Raw genomic sequence first — 27,037 nt, forward strand, 5'->3', positions numbered from 1 at the left:
CATGAATCCATTTGTGCACAGAGGCCCCACTTAAAAACCGCTTACTAAAACTTTGAAAGACAATTATCTCGGAGGACCATGCAAGTACATGTATAAACTTTGTGAGTTCGTGTTATACTTTTTTTCTCCGGTCGGTGAGTCTACGAGTTAGTTTTTTTTTTTGGTTGAGAGGTAATTAGCGCAGATCAAAAAAAAAAAAAAAACATCAACTTTCACGGAGGTTAGGTTTCTGATTACATGCCTGTAGCTTGATGGTGAGTCTGGGGGTCATCATATTGCCGCGTGCAGGGTTGAACCTTTCCTGGTAGATCAAGGTAATAGCTCTTAACATAATCTCGTGCACCGATACAAAATTTATAAAGTGTCATACAGGTACATGTAGTGTTTCCAGTCATCTCTTACAAAGTCACCTTCACATGAAAGTTGTCCCGTTAACAGACCCAGAGTATCAGTGAATTTATGTTGCGCATAACCTGGTGTCATTGGGGACTCCAGATGGCCTGTAAGTTACAAGTTGGAGCACGTTCTTATTCCCCTTTTTGTGCCGTGTTGCAACAACCTATTTATCAGACGGTTGTCAGACTTTTATTACACAGCTTGAAGTATACATACATATGTAAGTTTGTGTCTTTACAAACTATATGTGGTCATTGGTCGTACGTTGCAACATTTCTCAACATCTTAATCAGGTCATACATTTGTCGGTGGAGTGGTACATGTGTATAAATCGCTGTTTGAATACAGGTCTTCATGAGGGTTTTCACAAGCTTGAATGTGGTTGTATCTGGCAAAGCACCGGGAATTCCCTTTCAATTTCTCCACTCAGAACAGTGGAAGTAGTACAAGTTTTATTACCCTAAACAGTGTGCAAAACACTTATCCAAAATTTCGTAAACTGATCCGGTGGAATAACATCCTTGACGTTAGTTAATAATGAAATACATCAACAGAACAATGAAGTCTGGATAAACGGTTCGAAGATATACATCGCTTGAAATCTTTAGTCTCTCACAATTGAGGTCCGGCGGTTTACATACCCCCAATCTTTGTGCATTTCGGTCGTGTGTTCACTTATCTCTAATGCTACTACAGGCAGGGGCTGTCAGAAGGGTTGTCAATTAACGGCCGAAGTCTGGTGGTTTTCTCACAAAACCCCAGCAGTGATCCTCATCGTCCAAACCTGTGCAAAAAAGTGCTGTCTTAAGTGAAATATTGTTGAACAAGGCTAAAGGCACCAATCAAGCTGACTATACGGAATCCAATCATTTGCCTGAATCCATCGCCATGTATCGGATTTATGTTTTCCCATAATTACCCGCAGAAAGTCAAAAATAAGCCACAAACCCAGATAATTGTTAAAAGTAACGATATCATGTTTAACATTGTGACAGCATTTCCTGATTAATGTGAAGCTAAACCCTTTTTTGACATTTTCTGTTTCTTGACGGACACTTACATCTTCAACACTAGCCAAAGTTTCATGAGCAATTTGAACAATTCGGGGATTTCCATAATTTCTTTTCCCCGAGATACAAGCTCCGCCTTGGAATCCTGAAGAGGTAGGGCACAGCGATTGTCATGGTGGGTAAAGAATTAGGACATACGTGTATCTATACAATCTGGTCTGATTAAGATATGCCAATCGTTGCATCAGATGTTAAATACTTACACGCGCGTTATATTTAATGTAATTTAATAAATGTGTGAATCAGATATGCAACTGACTAGCTTTTGAAATGTGTTCGTAGAACTATATACACAGTCAATTTGTTGATATAAACTCAAAAAACCGCTATAGACCTTTCCAGGCCCGTTTCCAAACATTGGACAAGCACACAGTGGAATGAAAACGGAAGAAAATTGCCAGTGGAATGGATATATGAGTAAGAATGTTCCAGGATAGAGCGCCATAGAAATGTAACTGGACAGGATTGGCCACGCTTCGCTGCAAGGCGAACGTATTCACTCCCCACATGGAGATGTTAGATATCAGCAGAAAAGTCACAAACTCTCGACCCATCTTACGTCGTTCTTGCTCCACCGTTCGCGCACAGCGTCTTAAACCGTTCAGCACAAATATAGTCTGGACACTGGATTGTAACAATCCCAGCACCTTAGCCACTATGCTCAGTCCGCTGCCGTAAATGTTCTTCTCGAACCAGGCGGCTGTGATACAGAGGAGGTCAAACATGAACTCACCTGCCAGAGAAATCAGGATAAGAATCTCCTCAAAGTCAGTGTCGCGGGTGGAATTAAACCGAAGCGTGCGCATCCTGAATGCCGCCAGCAGTACGGCGACGACAGAGAATAAGTACAGAAAGATTTCTGTGAGGGACTCCACCAATATGCCACTCTCGTAATGGCTGCGCGTCTCTATGAGCACAAAGAACATCACCATGGTGATCACAGTTCCTACCAAGACGATAATTCCCAAGAAGAGTCCTCTACTCGAATTAGAACAGTCCACGCTCATACGATGTAGCTTTGTACCCTCCTCCTCTTCGCCATCGGCGGGTTTATACGCCATAACTCTCTTCCCTATGTTCCCCCACAGGGTATAGACAATACCTGCAATTACAAGGCAAAAATACATCACGTAGGTTTAATAGTTTAACAGGCGTTTAAGAATTCTACAATTTCTGCTGTATTAGGTGGGTATTTTTTTTTTTACACAAAGCACTTGCATCAGAACTGTTGATTTACGACACAGTCAGATTTTCTGTTGTGTAAAAAGATCCATTTTAAAACGCGATTAATTAGTTCTGCAAAGAACACGACCTTAGTAAACAAATATTTTGGTTAAACATTTGAATTGCTGTGCCCCCATTCGTCTTAAAATCTTTCAATTTCGTCCAAAGTTTTAAATTTATAAGTGGTGAAAAGAACTACGAATTGATATGGTTCAGGGCATTGTTTTTTTTTTTTCACAAAACAAGGTTTATCCGTTTTCTCATTGATATCGTTAATCATGTTGGCTGGGTTCGTAGGCTATGGCACTGTCGACCTTATTTAAGAAGCTTTGTGAAAGTGGACTGAGCTGGATGTCATCGATGCTGGAACTCACCCGCACATATCAAACTGTACTCGATGGTACAGGGATACAGGTATGGTCCCGCAGTCTCCACAATACTGCTCATCAGACTATTTGCCTCGCAACTTGACCCTTCGTGTGACTCTTCTGTGTGGTGCACGTGTGCGGTGGTGTCTGAAAGAAAAAGTTCATTAAATAAATTATAAATATTTTTAATGATGGCTCAGAGCGAGTGAAACCAACGGAACGACGCCACTGCGGGACGCGACCTATTTATGCCTATTAAACTTGAAGCCGAGCGTAGATCGACCTTGCGACTGGGAGCAACTGGAAGCAACTGGGAGCATACGATCGGGTGCTGGTTTTAGTCGATTTACGCGCTCTTGCGGTCACCAACAACTGCTGACTCAGCAGGGGTTGAACATGTTCTACTTTTCTGCGACTCGAAGCATCCAGTTGTACCCAGTTCCGTCTATTTACCGGTGTTTGTGTCCAGTTGGTCACAGTTGTTCCCAGTGATGCATCACGTGGTGTATCACATGTATGAGTTACGCCACAAAAATGGCGACCACCGAGTGGACCAATGAGACGGAAAATAAGCTCATCGATATGTGAAGGCTTTGTCCGTGCTTGTACGACACCTCTTGAAAGGCAAAGACAGTATATGATGTAGATGGGGAGTGTAACGAGGGAGTTGGAACAAATTATTAAATTTGTCTTTCCTTTCACTGAATAGGGGTATAAAATGAAAAGTTTGAATAAAAGAACAAAAATTTTTTCCAAGAAACTTAAAATTTCGCAAGAAAGGATAATTTAAAGATATATTAGACATTATATCAATTACATGCACGCATCGTGTACAAGGGCCCCGCCATCACGAACAGGTCACATGGAGTCACATTGCTAACTATCTACTCACAGTTGACCTACGCGCATCTGAGCGCAAGCACAAATGATTAGGCAATATGTATGGTAAGTTTCATCGAAATGGGCGCAGTGGTTTGAGAGGAGATGCATGGACAAAATTGAGTCTACGGACAGAAAGGCAGGGTGATTCCAGTATACCCCCCAGTTCCAGGATATATATGAATAAATATATCGAGTTTGTTAGCGATACAGACAGGGTTCGTCGGTGGTTTGCTCCGGGTGTCATCCACCCATCGAACTGACCGCGGATGTATGTAGATCTAAGTCAAAAAATCTTGAGTACAGCATTAAGCACCAACTAATCAATCAATCAACCTTCTAACATTGAAGCCGCAAGTTAACGAGAACAAACATATATCAACATGTGAAGATTAAACAAATCACACTTTTATGGCCACTTACCATGGTGCTTTGTGGGATCGGAGATACGAAGTACGGTATGGTTTATGACAGTTGACATCGTAGTGCTTATTTCATTTATGACGTGTGCAGTCAGCGAGTTTTCGTGACTTGATGCTGTGTTATTCAACATCACAATGTTTGGAGCATTCTTGTGGCTGTGGTGGCCCGGGTCGTGTGGCTGGGCGTGGCCTCCGTGAGATTGATGGGTCTCGTTGCTATGGGCATGGCTGTGGATTTGGTGAAGTGTCTCTGTTACTATGGTATCCAGCCACACGCAAATGTTTGTGGCCACCATGTGCATCAGACCAAACCGAGCTATGGTCTTGTAACGGTTGATGCACATCTGCAACATAAATTGGAAAATTAACTGTAATTGGACTCAAACTGAGTTTTATCAGACACTATCGACAACTTTGAATGCTGTTAACACCGTGCTCACAATTTATCATTTTTATGACCACATTCAGGTTTATGGGTGAAGGAATCCAAAGTGCCCAGAGTAGCTTCGAGCATCGACAGATATCTCACGAACTTCTTGACTTAAAGCCAGACACAAATTGCGAATATATATTTTAAGAAAGAGTTATGGTACACCTTATGACACGATCATTAAGTGCAACGACACGATCTCTAGTACTGATTTTGTTTCGTTCTTAAAGTCTGCACTGTTTTATCAATACTTCGAATCAAGAGAACACTATTTCTCACCTTGGAATTCATGAAGACAAAATAAAGCTGTACAAATGTGAACATGAGGTGAAGAATGGGCCGGGCTGCGTACACTCCACTCTCGCAGACATTGTCAAAATACTCTCCAAATTGTAGGCCGTTGTGGATCATCGAGCCAATCCCGAATGCTGGAAACAATGTTCAGGCGAACTGGTATAACCGTTTGCTCCAGCCATAAGCCAAAGAGGATCGGATTAAGGACTGACAATAATGTAGGCTACCATCACTTGATTACTCTTTGAAAACTTATTATCAGTGACAGTGAAGGATTACCCTCAGCAGGGTAAGGGGTTACAAAAGACAAGATTCCATCTAGTACCGGACTACTACGAGTTATTAAGGTACTGTATAAGGGTTACTAAGAACAGGGGTCGACCTGCAGCGACTAACATTAAAGATTAGAAGAGCCAGGCTTCGAGATACAGCAAGTAACATTAAGGGTTTCTAACAGCTACTAATGGATTGAATATTCTTCAGTACGGCGTGAAACACCAATCAAATAAATAAAAAAACAACTAATGGATTGCGCTTTTTAGGCTTTATAAAGAAGACAAAGTTCAGTCTACTGACGCACAGCGGGTTATATTAAGGCTGTTTTTTGACCTTTGATCTTGAGTCATATTGGGAATGGGAATAGTATCAGTAAAGAGAACCTCAATACCCAGTAAAGAAAGAAGTTTACATGAACAACGACCAATAAATAAAATATTTTCACGACTTGAGAAGCCCTTTATCATACTCTAAACGCGCAGTACATTCGTTTCTCGCGTAGACCCAGATCCTTATTTGCTTAAATGAAGACCGATCTATTTTATACGAAGAGAGTTAAAGCGTGTCCCTACATTCATCTTGTCTGAACTAATTTTGTTCCGTTATATACAATTACTTTTACTATGAAAACAGGGAAGCGTCACATGCAAAGCCGACTGCTTGATGTAGCAAGTTCCCGCTCACCTAGTGCTCCGAGACGTAGATAAAAGCTGCCGGTGTGACTATCTACTTCGTCCACTGATACCTTGCGTTTCTTCAGTCGTTTCTTCTGGGAAGATGTGCTGTCTTCTCTCCTCAAGAACGGACGAAAAGGTATCTTCCGATTACCCAGGAGATACACGTATACATAAATGAGGAAGACGATACTCAAGCCGTACACGTACAAGTAGAACAGCTGCAGATGAAGACAAAGTGATTGTAAAGGGATATAGAAAAATTCACTTGCGGTTATCAGTAATGTTTATGAAACGATGGTGAAAGTTTCACATTATCGCAGTGAGCTCAAGATAACTGACCAAGCATGTGAAGACCAATGGAGCTACATGACGGTCGAGTTCAGTTTACAACAAAAACATATATTACAGCTATCTCAAGATCACTTTGGTCTACCACAAGAACATATCTTACAGGTATCTCAGGTTCAGTTCAATCTACCATAAAAACAAAGTTTTTGCCTACATATGGCTTAAAATCACTTCAACTCACTGCAGTATAACATACTGTACTGCTGCAGGTATCTGAAGGTACTTCAATTTACCAAATCCAATCACGTGTCGTACTGTTATTTTATGATCACTCCAATTTGTGCCACACGAAGATATAAATCTGACAGGAATCTTGAGAGTCCTTCGACTTCAACGGGACGGTAACTTCAAAGAACGAAATACTGATGACGTATTTGAAACCAATGAGTGTATATGATTATGAACTCGGTTAAAAATTCACCCCAATTGTGCATTAGTAAAAACCTTGTCATATGACTCCTCATCAAGAATTATGGAAACATCAAAACCTTAGAAGAAGACATTTCGATTTGAAAATTTAATGAGTTGTTCTTACCTCAAAGTACACAGCGTGATCCTTATGGGCGAACACCTCAGCAATTGGCAGCACTCCGCCCAGGGTGACCACAAGCATGGCATACAGGCCACTGAGCACCGTGAAGAAACTGTCCCTGGTGGAGCAAAAACATCACAGTGGATTTATAGCAACTGCAAGTGGTAATATTAGCATGTGCATCTCCAAATTACTTGTGTTTATTTACATGAACACCTCGGCTTCTATGGTGAAAAGTGAACAATTTTCAGTCCCGACTATAAACATGTTTTTAAGTTCATTATCAAAATGTAAAACTGCCAACATATATATACATGTAAACTGTAAAAATAAAAACTGACTATAAAGAGGAATGTGCCTAGAAAATGTGTCGGAGAAACAACGGACATAAATCGTAAATAACATGTCAATTACAAACTTACGTTTACGACCTAATATTGATACTGTGGTAGGCTTATCAAATTTGCCTGTCCCACTGCGTGTCCCAGTTTGTGGTACCTACTTGTTTACACTGACGGTAAGCTAATTTAAGAATGTCAAGGTTACCTGCTCACACTGAGTGTATTTGTTTTGAGCAAACATACATGTATTGTATTCACAGCTCATGGTAGTTTTCGAGGACGGTCTGGGATGGATTTGCTGATTTAGGCCCACATTAATCAACACACAGCTAGTAAATTTTCCTTGAACAAATTATATATGATAAACGTTCTATAATGGGATCTTGACAGAAAATTGTTTGGTCAGACATGCCATATTTGAGTTAAGGTATATTACTCCTCAGGGCCCTGACTCGTTGCGACCTCGTCGGGAGGTTTGTCGAACGGTTTCCTATGCCCGTAAACTTGACCCCCTACATGTAAGTGGAATATTCCCAAGTACGGCGTTAAACAACAAACAGCTTAACAATCATATTTCAAGCCGCCGAAATGGCCAATAGCCACAAACTACGATCCTATGGGTCAATAGGCTAAAACATTGATCTTGGTGCAGCCCATCGGCATCTGACCAATAAGGTCGCAAGCTCGAACCCAGCTCCCGTCTGGGAGATTGTGAAGCACCTGCAAATTCTTGACAGCTGGCGTGAGAATAAAGTCAGCGCATCACGTGCTGTTCAGAGGTAGCTCAGCTGATAATCTGGCTTCTGTTTGTTTTGACCTCTGTCGCCAGAGCCGAATGTGGGCGAGTCACTTTACAGGTGTTAAAGAAAGAGCCGAGTAAATACGTCAGTGGTTATATGGAGGCACTCAAATAGAAAGCAAGAAGACTTTTTAAACGTTAATGCAAATGAACATTCCTTCGCCCGTGATTTGCATGTTTGCCATCAGCTTAGGTTCTATCACAGTATTAAAGGAAGGAATGTCCTGATCTAGAGGCCACTGTTATAACTGCAATGCTGGTAAGCTGGTCCTCAAAAGACCGCTTCAAATCCTGCAGGCTTTATGGTGATTCACATGGATTTCCGTGCTTCAGGTCAACAAGACATCCAGAATTCTCCCAAAATTTTCCAGTGCGTCAAGGAAAGGATAAAGAACTGTATAAATTTATTTATTTGACTGGCGTTTAACGCCATACTCAAAAATTTCTCACTCATAAAATGACGGTTAATTTTATGTGTGGAGGAAGTCGGGGTGCCCGCGGTAAACCAACAACCTTTGGCACGTTATTGAGAAGCTTTCGCACGCTTGACATACAGCTATGAAGCATGGTCGATCGCTTGTTGTCATCAAGGCCCTGTGAGCAGCAAGATAGTGGAATCAATCAGCTTGGATTGAGTCCAAATGGTTACGTCATTAAGGGATATGTAAATTTTTTCAGTGTCAAAACAATTAAACATGAACAAGTAGATATGAATCTACATATGTCGAGTAGTTGTGAATGCATTCACGAACACCACACCCGTGCTAACAGTTTTCCTCATAGGATTGAACTATTTCAGTGTTGCATAATTAATTCAGTTGAATGGAGACATCAATAGCTTCAAACAACCAACCAAACAACCATATCTAAGCAATGGGAAGCCACTGAATAACTCACTTAACGGGCTTTTCCATACGTAGCTTGCTCGAGCGTCTCCTAAGTATGGAGGGGGCGGGTGAAACCGGGGTATGGGGTAGGGTAATGGCGGGGAACTCCTGGTGATCGTCATCAGATAGGTCGTCCTCCTCATCTTCAGGCCCGAAACCTAGGAAACCAAAACCATAGTTAATCCAGTCTTATAGGCTACTGTTTTGCTTCGAGTTCAATAAGGTATATGGAAATCGAAATCTAGGAAAATAAGCCATACTTTACCAAGTTTTTTTGATACTGTTTTGCTTCGGGTTTAATAAGATATATGAAGATCGCAACCTAGCAAAAACAAATCGTTTATCCAGTCTTATAGGTTACTGTTTTGCATCGAGTTAAGTATGGTATTATTTGATATCACTAGAACAACAATGAAATCTGCAAGGTGGAGCTCAGGGGCTTTAGGCGGGAAGTTGTTCCACTGTTCCACTTCAAGAATTCAAATGGCGAACCTTTGCCAGCTGTGAAGTCTGCGGTTTATTCTTCTCTGCTTACTGTTACTACAGGCCAAATACCACAGTAGGAAACTAAGTGTAATAGCCACCACATTTCACAGAGGGTGCTATGAGTCATATATATGCAATACGTAAAATATTAAGGTGCCGATTACCGATTCAATGAACTAAACAGAATCGTCTACAATTTTTAGGGAAGTTCGCTGAGATTTTCTACACGCGATCTAGCACATAAAGATTTTTAAGCATGTCTCTTAGAACGACCTAGACCGTCCACCCAAAATACAGAATTAAACTTGTAAATATATATTTTTTCACGAGTCATGAACACAGCGACAAGATATCATAGTAAATAGCGAAAATAAAGTTAACGAAAATATACTTTAAAACCCTGTGATCTACCTTATGGGATGCATAATATATTTAAATATAATTGTTTGGTGTTTTCAGCCTAGCCAAGCGTAAGCCGTTGCTATGTAAATAGAGGTAAACCTACCCGAGTCTCCATTAGGAGTCTTTAGATCTTCAGAGTTTTGCAAAAGTTTGGACGCTTTATATATGGCAATGCTGTCCTTGCGTAGCCCGGGGAAAAATAATTTGGGCAGCGTAGGTCTGCGCCGTTTCTTCTGCTTGGTCTTTGGTGAGGCTTCTTCGTCACTCTGAGTGCTGTTATGGTGAGAGTCTACCAAAGACACTGCGTCATCGCCTTCCTCATCAGGGCCAGCCTCTTGTCCTTCTGGCTGGGGCTCTGGCTTAGGCTCCGGGGGAGAGGCCTCCACCACTGCTCCCCATGTTACGCTGGCTCGTCGGCTAGGGGGGTCGTCCTTTCTTTCCACTGGATTAAGTTCCATCTTCACAGTTTCGCTTTCATCGTCCTTGTCGTATTTATCCTCATCGTCTTCCTCTACAGTGACGAGTTTGTGGTCGACGTCCCCCATCAGCCGAGAGCTCCCCACGCCGGGCTTGCCATTTGTCGTGGGTATACCCCTGCAACACAAACCAGGCAACTTTAGATCAACCATTGGCGTAACCATTTAAGAGCGGGACTAGCAGAATTCGCGACGTATGTAGTCACGATTAAATTTGAAACGCACTGACGGGCATAGTGCTACGGGAGTGGTAAATAATACAGCATGTATCTTTCGTCGACGACATGACGGATTGAACAATGAAGTGCGAAAAGGAATACGAGAAAAACAATGGGGGGTGGGGAGAAGAGTGTACCCAGCGTCATTGGTCATTTCGGACAGCTGTTGGGCTTTAAACTGGGACACGGTAACAAACCAGCCTCCGACCTAGATCTGTGTCACATCAACTTGATACCCTGAGTCTACGACAGAACTTCAAGAAACACCAACACAAGCATCAACAGCCTCAAAAAGAAAACGACTGTACACCAGGCCTAGCGCAGACAGCCCAAGTACTCTGCCAAGCAATTCACCCGTAGACGTTGGTATGCTACCGGTTTAACGAGCTCATGTACAGACGACGTCAACTTAGCACTTGGTGCAGGAGCAGTAGCGCCATGTCACTTATCGAAAACTGACATCTCATTTAAAGCAATCACGCTGATATTTACCATGCTGTTAAACTTGTGGTGGGTGGATGAAGATATAGGGTCAGAAAGTTTTCATATTGAGTGTCACTTTACAGCGTCACGTGGTGGCTGTTGTAGTCTACCGCAACACGCTCAAGCACGTGTCATCTGTGTATACACATATATACATGGAGTCATATCAGCCCCACCATAGATATACTCATATATCATAATAGGTCTTGGTCGACCTTAGTTACAAAGTGCACGTTGACACTACTTAAAAATGGTGCATACATAGTCTCGGATGCCGTCACTCTGGCTCCCATTAAGCACACTTTCAAATAAGTACCCAGAATGCATATATATAAAACTTCAAAGGAAAAAGTTAAACCCCAAGCACTAAATCACTCACTCACTCAAAGGAAAAAAAGAGTATGACTATTTTTCGATGATAAGAATTCGGTAGTACTTTAATGGAGGGTTGTTGGTTACATTAGACTGAATGGTAAATATAACTCAATTAATGAGGAAAGTTTTTAAAAAAATCAAATAAAATGAAAAACAAAATTTATTGAAAACGATAGGTGGAACCAAAATTATACAATTAAACGTGAAAATTTAGGGTAAATCAAAGAGTCTATATATCCACATAGAGAAATACACATCGAATTAGGAAGAAAGCCGGCCTTGCACATGCTAAATTTTCAATCCGGATTGCCACGAGACAGTTTTACGGGCACGGTTGGACAACGTTTCGCGGCTGTGTTAAGTATCCATTAAGACCAGAATCAAGGCTTATAAATCCATTCTTCTCTCTACTACAGTATCCGTTATATTTTTGTGAAACTTTCCGTAACTTTTCTCTTAAAATATGTCGACTGACACTTTTATAAGAAATATGGAATTTTAATTGTACCGGTAACGTAACTTCCATTCGAAAAAATAAACTTAAATTCACAAAGATATCTGAAGTTGACAGAAACGTATAAGCTATAAATCTGACATTACAAACCAGTTTTGATTATATTAAGGCATATAACAGCTTAACAAGTCTCTTGTTATGACATTACAGGGTGTAGCAAAATAGCACCTTACCGTGTAACTTACAAGTTGTTGGCCCTAGAATTGTGCTATTGTGTTATATGCTATGTACAGACAAAACCAAGACAAACCATAAAGTCCATTTATCTAAAAGGATCTTCAACTCTAACCATGCAGGGTTATAGTTATGACTCACCTTGAAAAATTCGCAATAACTAAGAAACTAATAGGCCGACAATCAAATTTCATAATCTTTCAACTCAGTTCATAACAGAAATAAATACATCGCCTCCACGTAGAAGATTTCTCCAAAGGGAGATCATACGCAAAACTGGAAAGTACGAGCACAGCAAACTACTGGAATTGGTAAACTATTACTTTAAAATGTGCACTTAAATTTTTTAGCCTGCATGTGTGTCAGACTTGTAGTAGCTCTACTTTACCATATATCGGCAAGCTTATATAATGTTCTTTCCTCATTACAACGTTATATGGCCTTCTTCAACCTGCATGCGATTTCAGTTGTAGGCCTAAACACTGACATAAATCAGGATTGACTTGCCCTACCCAATGTCAGCTTAGCTGTGATGTAAAGCCTAGATATGTTATATGAATATGATAGAAGCGTATATATTTACTTCATTTTATCCTAGAACCACAGGTACAAGCATGTATATATAAAACTGAGCAGTCTGAGAAATATAACGTATATCTACTGGGAAATTTGAACCATATAGTGATATCCGTTAAGTTAACACAGCCATGCATACACTGTGTTTGTAAGTCATATGGCTTGACATAATCAATCTTTAAGAAAAAAAGTTACATTATACAGGCATTTAAATTTGTTCACTACCCACAGTCTGTGAATGCTTCGTATACATTTCAGGGAGTCATATTGTGAATTGTTTAAGGCAAATTAAATTATATTGAAAACACAATTTCAGTCATTTTCGTGACATGTCCTATCAAAAAAAAGGAAAAAAAAAAAAAAAAAAAAAAAAAAACACCTGGAGGCTTGAAAGTCTACACGTGTAGGTCTACTTACAATTATCCTGGACGGCACACAACTGGACGGAGACCCGTTTTGTTTTGAAGACATTGAGAACATATCCATCAGCAAAATGAACAAAATCATAAATCCGACAATATACTTATAATGTAGCGCATACGCCAGTCCATTCTCACTAATTTACGATGTAGCTTAATGATGACGAAACGTGTCCGCTTCAACGGGAGAATACTACCAGACCCCCGCTACGATGATATACAACTCGACCCGCTTCCCCCGAGTGCTTTTCTGCGGGCTTGCTCGATATAATTTGGGTGACAAATAAGACGAGGGCACTGAGAGAGCAAACAGCATGAGTGACATACATATCTGTAGCTATAAGATACTGTGTTTTAACTCAAATGAAAAACATGTGTCGTTCGAGTTGGTCATAACTTAACACATGCGGGAGTTATGGGGAAAACATGTTCAAAATCCATTTTAAAAAAAAAGCTCCCCCCCCCCCACAAAAAAACATAAATAAATAAATATTAAAAAATAAGAAAAAAAAAAAACGAAAGAAAGCTGGGAAATATACACATCACATGTGCCAGACACAGCTCATTCACGCATTACCACAAGCTTTATTTATTGCAGATGTGTGTTGCTTTGCTCGGTAGCGATGGCCACAACCTCTGATTTTGTTTACAGTTATTGGGCAGGGCAGTAATCACACCCACGGGCCAAATGTTAAATGCTTAAACATTAACTTTGTGTGAATCATAATGTGACCTTGTTAATGAATAACACAGACACGAAAAGTACATTGTATATTTTGCAAAGATTGGCACGTAAACGAGTACTAATAAATCCATGTAGGATAATGAAAGTGTTTAAAATTTACAAGTTAGAATGTGGTATACAGCACGCCTATTCCTAATCATGGAAACACATGGTTAAACCATACCACCATAGGTACGTGATCGTCACAAAAAGGTAACCAATTTAAAACCCAGTAGTTGGGAGACGACACTTGATGATCCGTATAAGCAGAAGGACATGTCTATAAACTGTTGTAGCCCATCTGTCAGTTAAACAATGGAGACGTTAATATGTGCGTAAGTGAAATATTGTTTTTCCCAAAACCAGCTTGGTCCCGTGACAAAATTCTGGAGAATGATGAAAAAAAAAAGAAAATACACATACTGTGTACGCACATATCAGAAAAAACCCAGTTATAAAACAGGTTTATCGATTGTGACATTGTCCACAAGAAAAATGTATAATTAAAGATCACAGCTGAAGGAAGTAATGTTTCTGTTTTGTTAAATTCTTCACCTGTACGACAGTAGCCAACATTATAGTGGGAGGAAAACGGAGAGATCCGGTAGGAAACCCACGACCATCCGCAGGTTGTAAGCAGATCTTTCCACATACGACCAGATAGGAAGAAAAATGAGCTGGACTTGAACTCACCGCTAGAGGCATCAAACACTCTATGTAAGCCGCAAGATATTTATGTCTGGTTGCTTTCCGAAATCATGAATAAAATTCCTGTTCATCCAAATTTATATGAAAACAATCTTCAATATTAAAAAAAATTATGCCGTTTGTTTATCCAGTTATCATCCAGTTTACCTGTCATAACAAATAACAGATTTACTTGAAACATGATGGTCACTCGTGGCCAGTTAAGGACAACATAATATGGTGTGGGTTTTCAACAAGCTGCCAAAGTCTCGTTTCTGACGAATAGTGAAGACCTTCGTTTCAAATTCGATAAACGTGAAAATATGACAATTAAGCTGTCATTTGTCTCAGATTCACTGGGGTTCAAATTGATATACTCATTTATCATTTCACTCATATTCGCGAGTTTTTAATTTATATCTATGAAATTTTATATTGATATGGCCTTGAAAGAGATATACGTTATATGACATCCAAATTTATGGCTATGTGGACTGAAGTTGGAAGAAACTCCCTTTTGTTTTCACCAGTCTTACTGTATGTCGTATTTAGGGCCTTGTGGCGGGTCAAATATACAGCTGCGACCAAGATGACATGTATAAATCCAGAGCAATTGGCCTAACACGGCTGTCAATCAAAACACCGTACCCAATCATTTTTCGCTGATACGATGGCCAGGCAAATTTTCGGGTGAATCCAGCGGAGCTCTGAGAACAATACCACCCCTCGCAAAGTGCTTGAAAATTCTATTGGCGTAAGAATGGGAGTTGGGTTTGAACACGTGATCTCATCGGTCACAGAGCTATCGCTAGCAGCGAGATCGATGCCTTAGAAGAGTGTGCCAGTGAGAGAACCCCGCACAAGTTTGAATGTTGGTTATTGGATTGGTATTTTACGACGTATTAAAGAATATTTCACTTGTAAGACGGCGGCCAGCATTGCAGTGGGAGGAAACCGAGTAAAATCCGGGGGAAACCCACGACCACCCACAAGTTGCTGACAGACCTTTCAACGTATGGCCGGAGGGGAAGCCAGCATGAGCTGGACTTTAACTCACAGCGACCACATTGGGGAGAGGCTCCTGGGTTGAATGTTGGTATCCTAAGAACTGCACTCACGACATGGTGAATGGGACCACGATCCTACAGCAAATAAACAATACACAGTGTACAGCAGGTTGTACTGTTTCCTACGTTGCACTGCTTGGTTGATGTTACGTGCCAATGGCCTAAATCATACAACAGGGGGTATCCTCCCCGGTTGTACTACTGAGTCAATGTTATATATCAACTGTCCGAAGCATACAACGGCGTGTATTTTCTCCCATTTTGTACCACTGAGTCGGTATTACATGTCAACTGCTCAAAGCATACAAAAGCGTGTATTTTCTCCCATTTTGTACGACTGAGTCTATGTAACATGTCAACTGTCCGAAGCATACAACGGCATGTGTATTTTCTCCCATTTTGCACTACTGCTCGAAGTGTACAACAGCGTGTATTTTGTACTAAATAATCCCAAAGCATGGGATTATTTTCTCTCACGTTGTACTACTGTCCAAAGCATACAATAGAGTGTATTTTCTCCCATTTTGTACTACTGAGTCTATGTAACATGTCAACTCTCCGAAGCATACAACAGCATGTATTTTCTCTCAAGTTGTACTAATGCCCAAAATATACACCAGGGCATATTTTCTCTCAAGTAGTACTACTGAGTACTTGTTATAACGAAGACCGAGAGTATATAAAGCATGTTATATCTGTGCCATTTTGTAATACTTTGTCTATGAAAGATATATGTATCAACTATCCACAGTATAAAACAAGATGTATTTTCTTTCATGTCAGAAGGGTATTTTTCCAACCATGCTGTACAATTATGCCTATATTTATGTTATATAGCAGACCACAAAGTCCAATTTAGAGTGTGCTTTCTGCTCTGTTAATGTTATATAATGGCGCGCGGGGTGTGTGGCTCTGTAACATAGAATGTGTTACATAACACACTGCACAGCAGAATACATTTTCGTCATACACACCTAATGACCCCGCGTTGTCACATGACTGAAAAATTGTTAAGGACGACGTTAAACCCCAAGCATACGTACAAACATATATTTTCATCAAGGAAAACATGAATACCGCCAAAACAAATGTTTTACAGCTGTGTCACAACAGTGTGTATTAAAGCAGTGTGAAAGCAGTTGTATTTTCCGCGATGTCGTACAACCTGTTTACAGCAGTGGTGTGTTTCCCCCATGCTGTACATTTGTGTTATAACAGGATATATTTTCTCCACATGCTGTATAAGTGTACTGTAGCAGAATGTATTTTCACCCAGGTTGTGCAACTTGTTACAGAAGGATGTATTTTTCCACATGTTGTACAACTTGTTACAGCAGGATGTATTTTTCCACATGTTGTACAACTTGTTACAGCAGGATGTATTTTTCCCCATGCTGTACATCTGTGTTAAAGCAGAATGTATTTTCTCCCATAGTACAACTGTGTTACAACAGGACGTATAATTTTCCCATATTATACATCTGTGTTACAGCAGGATGTATTTTCTCTCATACTGTACAACTGTGTTACAACAGGACGTATTATTTTCCCATGCTATACATCTGTGTTACAGCAGGATGTATTTTCTCCCATATTGTACAACTGTGTTACCGCAAGATGTATTTTCTCCCCATGTTGTTTAAGTGTGTTACCGCACAATGTATTTTGTCCTATAGTGTACATATGTTACAGCAGGATGTATTATCTCCCATACTGTACATCTGTGTTACAGCAGGATGTATTTTCTCTCCATGTTGTTCAAGTGTGTTACCGCACAGTGTATTTTGTCCTATAGTGTACAACTGTGTTACAGCAGGATGTATTTTCACCCCGTGTTGTACATCTGAGTTACAGCAGTCCGAAAAAGTACGAAAAATAGAACAAAAACAAAGTGAACAAATGTGATGGTCGTGGAAAAGGGCTCAGTACATGTGGCAAATAATAAACTGCTTTAACTTGGTAGCTTACCACGTATATCACGTGTTCAAATGATATGTGGTCAGAGTTCGGTCAGCCAGGTTTATGATTGTGGCTCTTTTTTATCAGCTACGAGTGTTTACGTCGTGTTTTGTGATACAGATTATTCACAGTAATGTTCATACAAGGCTGGTTGTGGACCAACACGTACCGTCCACTAGGTAGTATGCATTGAATGAAAAAGTCCGCGAGTAGCCTACAACAGTTTAAACATTCCAGAGCAGAGCAAGCTGACCGAGCCTAGAACGAAATAATGTGATTAAGGCAAATCACGACGCATGTATTCTGAGCTTGCAAGGAAAATTGTCTATATCATGACGTGTCCAGAATTGTGAAGGCAATTCTCTGATCATTTAGTCAGTTGCCTTCGGGACGAATGTACGCCATATACAGTATTTTGTGCAAGTAGTCATACAGAAGCCAAACATTCCATCACAATATCTGCGAATACGAACACTTATTTATGAAAATTCATTTTGAAACAGCCTATACCCTGAAATAACAGTAGTATGTAGTGTTGATCGGGAGAGATGCATCTCTTACCTTAGAGAGGATCCACTTTTCCTCCGACCGTTAAACATGGTGAAACTGTAAAACGGTGTCTCTGCAGCTATAGGTCTGCATGTATTACCCCGTTATTTGATGTTCAATATGCAAGATCTGCTTTAACACCTGTAGGCTACTCACGGCCCAAACCAAAGGTCATGCCATGCGACACAGCTGTACAAAGTTGGGTGACAGCTTATCACTGTTCACAGGTTATGGCTGACCCTTACTATTATCGGCGCTATGTTATCTACAAAGACAATGACTTCATTTGTATACACACTAGCCAGCAATCAGTCGTCTACGGTGTATGATCCTGTTTGGGACTGCAATATATTTACGCTCTACCGTAAACAATGCCATACCGGTTTTCTTAGCTTCTTGCGAAAAGTGTATTTAATCGCAGTCAAGTTATTTTTACTGACCCGGATAAGTTTATATATACTTTTTTCTTGTGACTCTGGAATAGGATTTTCTAGTTACGACTGCCTTCCAAATAATGTGAACTGTTCGAAAAGCATTACATTAGGCCTATGCGTTTGACTGGTTGATGTTTAAATTGATTTACTTAATGTTGACGCGACTTAGCTGCTGGGGCTGAAACCACGTAGATAAAAGCATTCCGTAAAGTGAACAATTCAATAAGGCACTGGCCATACGGGGATATCATTTTGGAAATTTACTGAAGCAGAGCAACCTGTACAATTAAATGCGTAAATAGATCAGAAACACGCGTCTTTCTGCGTGTGCAGTCGAAATAAACCGCAAAACCCTTGAATGATATTTATATATTTTTTACAAAATGAACTACAAACTGATCTCCAAAGCTCAAAAAGTATCTGACCTCAGAAGATAACTATGATCAATTATTCACAGATATAAACAGACATACCGACGCTGAACTAAGGTAGTAGATATACAATTTAGTGCATCTTCATTAAATCAAGCCATCGACATCAAGCCATACATAACTACGTTTTTATTTCAACCCGCTTAGTATCATTATCCAACGGATAAGCGATATGCGAAAGTCTTCCAGCCGGAACATAACGTAATGCCATCGTTATCTAATCAGATATTCAAAAACTTAATATGCAAATAGAACTTTCAGTTGTGCCAGTCAAATACCATGTGTAGTGAAAACATTTAAAATTTAGACCTGCTTGAGCTAACGTGATTTCGACCGTTTTAGATAAGGACGTTTTTGTGCCCCTCGTTTATGTAGTGGGGAAACGATGAGTAACAGCTGATTCTTTTTCAAGAATCAACTGTTCTGTGTTTTTTCTCCTACTTAAACGTGTTTGTAGTAAGGTAACAACTATCGATTCTTTTTCAAGAATCGCATGGTGTCGTTTCAAACAAATAATAATAATAAACGTTACATCACAATCAGCGCCAATGAATGCTCTTTCGTGCCGGCTGAACCGCATTACTTACATAGTGCAATATAATATAATACAATATAAGGTTGCATGGTCTTCGGGGATAGTTCAGTGGGATATTGGAATGTTTGTGACCGTGAGTTCGAACCCATCTCTACTGTATACCAGTTGAAGGCGCACTCAGATGGTACAAGTGGTCACCCATCACCAGTATTTAATTAATTGTTGTATCAGACTGGTTAAAACATATTTCAATGAGAAGAAGGATGTTTAAACTTTCTCAAAAGTATCTTTTACTTTTCCGCTTTCATTTCACTAAATGAGATGTAAAATTAAACGACAATACCGAGCAAATAGCTGGTGTGAATCGAGGCAGCCATCTTGAAATTATTTACTATCCCCACTACAGGAAGTTGTCCTCGTTGGCTTAATATCCATATACAACGCGTCTTTGCTGTAGGCTATAGGCCCTTGGTCAATCACGTAAGGCCGATTCTGATGCTCGACTGCGCCTTCATCCTTTACCGGGCGACGGAAGGAGGTTTCCCTCAGCCCTAGGCAAATTTCCTCCGCCTACGCGTCATCACTGAACAATTCAAACCCGGGGGTAATATGAATAAAACCATATGCGTATAACATTTTATGGACAAATGTTACTTCAAATGGAGCAAATCTGCACAATGTGACTATTAGTGTGAATAAATACCTAGCAATGGTTATTACAGCTTGAGGAGAACTCCAAACTATAATCCATTACTGTTCTCAATATTGACCTGGAAACTTTGACAAAACTTCACCCCGGGAGTCGTATTGACAATTACACTTTTTGACAACTCTTCGCTGGCCATTATTAACATCCAATCATAAACTAAAAAAGAGAAAGAAATGGTAACACTGAACAGGTAAATGTTAAGCATCATCACCTTACCTGCCAACGAGGAGAAAGCTGCGGGCAGGGAATATATCCATTCCCATTGTGCCCATATCAGACACCAGGGCAAGGAGACACTCTAACAGTGTCAGATTCCGCAACACTAAGATATATATTCAGTTTACAAAGCGTACCAACTCAGACTGACGCCTGGTTGTTGACAAACACAGAGGGGCCAAATCTTCGGAAAGCGTAAGCAGATGTACGAATGGTTCGCACGCTGGTCTCCGAGATTAGGTTTACAAATGCTCCAGGAAACTGGAATCGCGGTTCGTACATTTCGTTGCCGAGTTTTGGTGGTAAACTACGAGTGTTAGCACTGGTCAGCAACAACCAGGTGTTCTTGATCTGGACACCGAGGAACACTGCTAATGACCACACAGCAGTTCACTGTGGTCACCGTGGTAATTCAGGAACTGACCGCTGTATACTGTAACATCTGCGCTTAAGGATCCGAGATAGGGTCAAAAACACAACCTATATGTCCCTAACACTCACATTAATACATATGCGTGTAAAGCTTACATATATAATACAAAAGTGACATTCAACGACGCCCGTTTTGACACCGACGCATGTAAGCCACGTGCCTTCCAAAGCGGTGTTTAATGAGCTTGTGTACATCATCTGACGGCACTTTTGTATATCTGCTATACAGTCGACGTGCTGGCTGGCATTTAAACTACTTACGGCCTCCCATATGGCGGCATTTTAGCCTTATTACTATCCATTATATTTGTATGAAGCACAATCCTATACGCCAAATTGCTGTATAACTTACCACGTAATTTTGTGACTTGGAAAACTCATCCCGTGCGATGTAAATTGTAAAAACCGAAACATGGATAGGTTGGAATCATCTTCAACAGTTTGTTGTAAATATCTTGTCTGAATTTTTACCGCTGAGTTTGTTTGTTTGTTTGTTATAGGAAGGAATGCAAGCAATATATATATATATAGACTCACACAAAAGTCTTAGTTATTTTCCTAAGCAAACCGTTTGGGTAACTGGTACAATAGACCGTTAAATTTATGCCATCATTACTCGCTACTATTGCCAAGATGGGCACTGTATATTTGCTTGAATGTGGGATGACCGCCGCTTTGAAATGACGAAGCAGGGAATAGGAAGGGACACGACCACAGAGGTTTGTTAAAAATATTATATATTACAACATGACCTTCCCACGTTTGTCAGCGCAATAGAAAATATAACTCGGTGACCTGGGTTTGGCGTCATCATCTACATAAGTGAGTTTACACCGACGGCAATATGGGCGTACAGTTACATATCAATGTCATAAACGTCATTCATACATGTAGAGGTAATCAGATCCTTAAATCATCGGTGAACAAGGGTGAAACCAGGTGGGTCGGGGATCTAACCAGCTCCTGTATACAGGAGTACAGCTCGGCTCGGTTTCCTTCCATCACAATTGCGGCCGCCTTCGAATAGGTGAATATTCTTGACTACAGCGCACAGGATTAATAAACTGAATAAATACATAGATAAATAAATAAATAAATACTTAAATACAACATGTATTTGCACTGATCGAGAGTAAAGATTAGGGAAAGTGTATTTGGTATTTATCTATTCAATGCACGCAATATATAGCATGTACATGTATATATGGTTGAGATAGTGTATTTGGTATTTATCTATTTAATGCACGCGATATATAGCATGTACATGTATATATGGTTGAGATAGTGTATTTGGTATTTGATCATTCCCAGCATGCATAATATTCATCTACAGTAGACAGGATGTATTTGACTTCGGCGGGATGGGGTTCACGAGCGAAACTGTACGTGAGATATCTCGACAAGGATCGTTCTATGACTAAGCATCAGTACGCAGGCCACACATCATTAGGATGTGTCATCTGAGGACCGTTTTACCGCTAACAGTCCACGAACAACTGATGCGGATCACGCCTTGCAGTTAACATGAAAATACATACATGAAAAAAACAAGTTCTGCCAAAAAGTTAGCCCCTATCAACGGGAGGAAATCCGTCAATTAAGCATACCCAAAACATAAGTAAACATAGCGATGCATGTAAGGAAATCATCAATTTGTGATGTTGTGGTACTAAGCCAGCTCTGTTCAAACTCAACTAACTGTACACTACTCTGCTCAGATTGCAAGCTGTTAAGGTTCAACCAAATTTAGTCAACAGAGTCAAGATAGTCAACACTATTACGACAACCCACACTGTTCAGACAGCCAGCTCTGCTCAGAAAACCAACTATTATCACAATGCCAACTACTCACACTACCAACTCTGCTCGGACATCCAACACTGCTACGGCAGCCAAGTCTCTTCAGACAACCAACTCTGTTCAGATGACCAACTCTGCTCAGACAACCAGCCCTGCTCGGACAACCAACTCTGCTCAGGCAACTTACTCTGCTCAGACAACCACCTGTTATCATACAGCTAACTGCTCAGACAGCGATCTCTGCTCAGACAACCAACTCTGCTCAGGCAATAACTTCTGCTCAGACAGCCATCTCTGCTCAAACCAACTCTGCTCAGACAACCAACTCTGCTCGGACAACCAACTCTGCTCAGGCAACTTACTCTGCTCAGACAACCACCTGTTATCATACAGCCAACTGCTCAGACAACCAACTCTGCTCAGACAACCAACTCTGCTCGGGCAACCAACTCTGCTCAGGCAACTTACTCTGCTCAGACAACCACCTGTTATCATACGGCCAACTGCTCACATAACCAACTCTGCTCAGACAGCCAACTCTGCTCGGACAACCAACTCTGCTCACGCAGCTTACTCTGCTCAGACAACCACCTGTTATCATACAGCCAACTGCTCAGACAACCAACTCTGCTCAGACAGCCAACACTGTTACGACAGCCAACACTGCTCAGACAACCAACTCTGCTCAGACAACCACCCCGGCTCGGACAACCAACTCAGCTCAAACAGCCATCTCTGCTCAGGCAACCAAGTCTGTTCCGAAAACCAACTCTGCTCGGGCAATAAAATCTACTCAGACAATCAACTCTGCTCAGGCAGCCATCTCTGCTCAGATCAACTATGCTCAGACAACCAACTCTGGTCAGACAACAAACGCTTCTTAGATATCCATCTTTGTTCAGAAAATCAACCAAATCTGCTAACACAGCCCTCTGCTCAGACTTTATGGATTCGGCTAGATTTAGTAAACTGTTTACAAACGACACAGAACATCATGCCTAAAAGATAGTTGCAACGCGCTACGCTGTTTTCTTCCGTGACATCCTTGCCTATCTTGAAAGCAGTTGCAAACGCTCTTGTTTAATTTCATTCAATCTTAAACATTTTCCAGCAAATCATTTTGACCACGTGTACGCAGCTGGTGTACAATGTGTCCCCCTTGACGTAACTGGCGTGCAGACGATATGGTAACAAGTTACGCTACGACGCTTTGTGAAAACTTTCCTTAGTAATGAAAATCAAAAGGTTGCAAAATCAGCTTAAATCAACAAAAGCTAAACAGACCAAACGTGAAACTACAGCAATATGTTTTTAATTTGCACTTTAGAGGATAACTGTCTGACAAATTGTAATGCAGTAAGTACGTCAATAAAGCTAAATGTATTTGCCAACATGCCAGAAGGTCAGAAGCAAACAGATAACCACTGAATAAACAGCACTGTAGGAACAGCATGTCATCACGAATTCGCGTTGTCTAAAACAGTTACGAAATGTTGTATAAATTGAAGTATCTCGAGTCCAGCCAACTGTGTAGAAATCCACAAGCAGGTTAGCAGAGAAGGAAGCGGTGTCCTTTAAGCGTCTGATTTCTGCTTCACATTGAGATATCGTCAGGGTCAGAAATTGACGGAGAAAAAAAAATACACCTTTCCTAAAGCCCACTATGGATCCTAGTAATCCATAGAGGAATGTGACTTGGCGAAAAGTCGTCTGGATACAATAGCTGACATTTTGATGGGTCGCACAAGCAAAATTGTTATCATAAACCTTTGTGTTTTGAACACAATACTTTGCCAAAGTAAAAGAAAAACAGGCATCCAAATTACTGTTCAGTCCGGCTGGTTGCCAGTTATGCATTCAACATTCATATTCTCCAAAAGCACCTTTACACTGTGAAAACGGCAGTTTAATATGAACTAGAAGATTATGTTATTTTTCCTTTATGCAACCCCCAAAAATAACAAAACAAATTTTTTTGTGTGTATTTCACAGGAAACGATCAGTGACTTAAACGCAGGAAACGTCAGTGCGCGTGATGTGTAAATCTGAGAGCAGATTCGACATCTTCGCGTAGTCAGGAAGTCTGAACGGAAACGCATCAGGGATACCGCGATAATTTGCGTGAGTTTGCGGTTAAAAAGATATTCGTAACCCGGCTTCCCCCACATGGTTAGAATCTCGATACTGGTAATAAGGCTAAAAAAAGACTACAACTCGTTTTTTAATATTTACGACAGACTCGCATACACTGAAGTTTGTAAAGTTTAACAAATTAGGTAAACATTTACAGGCGGTTTGGTAAACCCAGAAATACCCGGATTCCTCCCACCATCATGCTGGCCGCCATCGTGCAAGTGAGATATTCTTAAGTAGGGCGTAAAACATCAATCAAATGAATGAATAAATGAATAAAACCCGAAATATATTCTATGGGTTACTTTACTTTGACTACAAGGAGTTATTGCTGTTAAAACCGAGTTACTTCTGACAGTTATTTCCACTCAATTTTTACACAACTTCACAAACTTGCACTAAAATAAAATCTTCCGGTAACTTTTTGGAACATTTTTTTCCACACATTACACTTAAAGTGGCAGCAATACAGATGTACTGTCCAGTCGAGCGATAAATAATAAATTTTCTACCAGTTTAAACATTTCGTTGTTTAGAAAACACAATAGGCAAGTTGATCATCAGCTTCATTTTTTCATTGAATATTTTTCACATATCTAATAGTTTAAATGACGAGTGATTAAACAACATAAACTTTCATTTTCATTCATGACATTTTGCAATTTCAATTACAATTGCCAATCGAATGAAAAAAAAACCTAAAAAAAAATTAAATATCAAAAGTCTTGATTCAATCACGGAATGAAAAAAGGAGAAAAGAATACATAATCAGAACGCCCATAGACTAATAGACTAGCATAAAACGAATTCGACTATTTCGGCGTTTACTTTAAGAACAAAAAAAAAACAAAAACAAAACAAACAAAAAATAAAAAAAACAAGATTTACTGCTTCCAGTTCAATATAGTGATTATTGCACAAACCGTGTTAGAGATGTGAGCAAACCAGACTATGCTGACTTACCGGAGAGAATCAGGCATTTTGCACTCAGTACAAATGAACTGCAGCTGGTTGTGTCAACTATTTTATCACTTCTACAGGTCGATCACCGCATCACTACTAGCTGCAGCATATGAGAAATTCAATCCCCCAACTGTATTTGTACAGATATTTATAACCTCTGGTCTAATCTAACAAGGAAAACCATGCAGCTTTCCTCACAGAACACCTCATTCACCTCAATCACGACTGTAGCATTACTGGTTAGAGGCGCAGGCATAAGACCAGAGTCTATATGTGGTAACTACACAAACTATGTAGGACGCTCGCAAATTCGCGGAATGATTGATTTTAAGTTCGTCACTAAAATTCAAACAAATATTTGAAAAGGCTATGGTATGACTATCACTAAATGACTATCACATTCACTCGATTTAATCAGAAATATCTGAACGACATATTAAGAACTGAACAACAAATAACTGCAAACATACTTACAAATATAAGTTAACATATAAGTATAACTTACAAATATAAGTTAACATATAAGTATAACTTACAAATATAAGTTAACATATAAGTATAACTTACAAATATAAGTTAACATATAAGGATTACTTACAAATATAAGTTAACATATAAGAATAACTTACAAATATAAGTTAACATATAAGGATTTAATTATCTAAAAGAACTAAGGGGAACGATTACGTTAGTTTATATTCTTATTTTTGTCCATGTCAAAATTATGTATAACGTAACAACAAGAAAACACATGCGCAAGACGGTAAACAGTATGCAGACTAACATAGTACTGCCAAACATGGTACATATGTACAGCTTCGTTTGACACAAAATTTTTACGGCTTGTAACTTAACACTAAAAAGTGTTGATACCGGTTATAAAATTGCTAGTATCCTTGCTTTAATAGCATTTTCATTTTTGGGAGTGGTGTAGAATTTAATTTTTCTGTTTAAAATAGAACCGACTAGGTTTTAAAAGGCTTTCCATAAAATACTGAAGGATATTTAGGTATACTACAAAATTTAGCTTAATCAAACATGCAATACAAAAAATTATCGATTAGAAAAAGGAATTTTGCGGTATTTCACATCTGCTGTACACTATCGACTATGATATAATCAGATATATGGTATTTTGCCACTATCCGCTTCAACATAAAAAAAATTATAAACGTTCAAAGAAAAAAGTAAGGCGATTAAATAAAAAAAGCAAAATACGGACATTGGACTGCTATCTTAACCCAATTACGGAAGTCTATCGAGGATTTCGCTTTCCTCCTCATTAAAATGAATCAGCGTTTTTTCTGTGCGTACGAAGAAGAAAACACATTT

The 27,037-nt window shown here is 39.9% G+C and overlaps 1 protein-coding gene across 7 annotated transcripts in view; it reads right to left on the reverse strand.

Moving 5' to 3' along the window:
* Window positions 1-1,351: 1,351 nt before the first annotated feature.
* The window catches only part of LOC135472602 (proton channel OtopLc-like), a 28,540-nt gene continuing 2,854 nt past the window's right edge, over window positions 1,352-27,037 (reverse strand). Inside the window, exons 1-9 of one of the 7 annotated variants that reach the window (XM_064752176.1) lie at window positions 25,706-25,757; window positions 9,935-10,425; window positions 8,954-9,101; window positions 6,920-7,034; window positions 6,044-6,254; window positions 5,069-5,217; window positions 4,361-4,703; window positions 3,065-3,205; window positions 1,352-2,568 (exon numbers count right to left, since the gene is read on the reverse strand). In XM_064752176.1, the coding sequence (XP_064608246.1) occupies window positions 1,793-2,568; window positions 3,065-3,205; window positions 4,361-4,703; window positions 5,069-5,217; window positions 6,044-6,254; window positions 6,920-7,034; window positions 8,954-9,101; window positions 9,935-10,425; window positions 25,706-25,722 (2,391 nt within the window). In that variant the 5' untranslated portion in view covers window positions 25,723-25,757 and the 3' untranslated portion in view covers window positions 1,352-1,792. Of the gene's footprint in view, window positions 2,569-3,064; window positions 3,206-4,360; window positions 4,704-5,068; window positions 5,218-6,043; window positions 6,255-6,919; window positions 7,035-8,953; window positions 9,102-9,934; window positions 10,426-10,662; window positions 10,732-12,070; window positions 12,425-13,064; window positions 13,174-20,377; window positions 20,629-25,705; window positions 25,758-27,037 lie in introns of those variants that run through there. The other 6 variants (XM_064752173.1, XM_064752178.1, XM_064752180.1 and 3 more) reach the window with 6 other exon arrangements.

This window comes from Liolophura sinensis, chromosome 8 (assembly GCF_032854445.1).
Source record: "Liolophura sinensis isolate JHLJ2023 chromosome 8, CUHK_Ljap_v2, whole genome shotgun sequence".
In the NCBI taxonomy this organism is placed as follows: domain Eukaryota; kingdom Metazoa; phylum Mollusca; class Polyplacophora; order Chitonida; family Chitonidae; genus Liolophura; species Liolophura sinensis.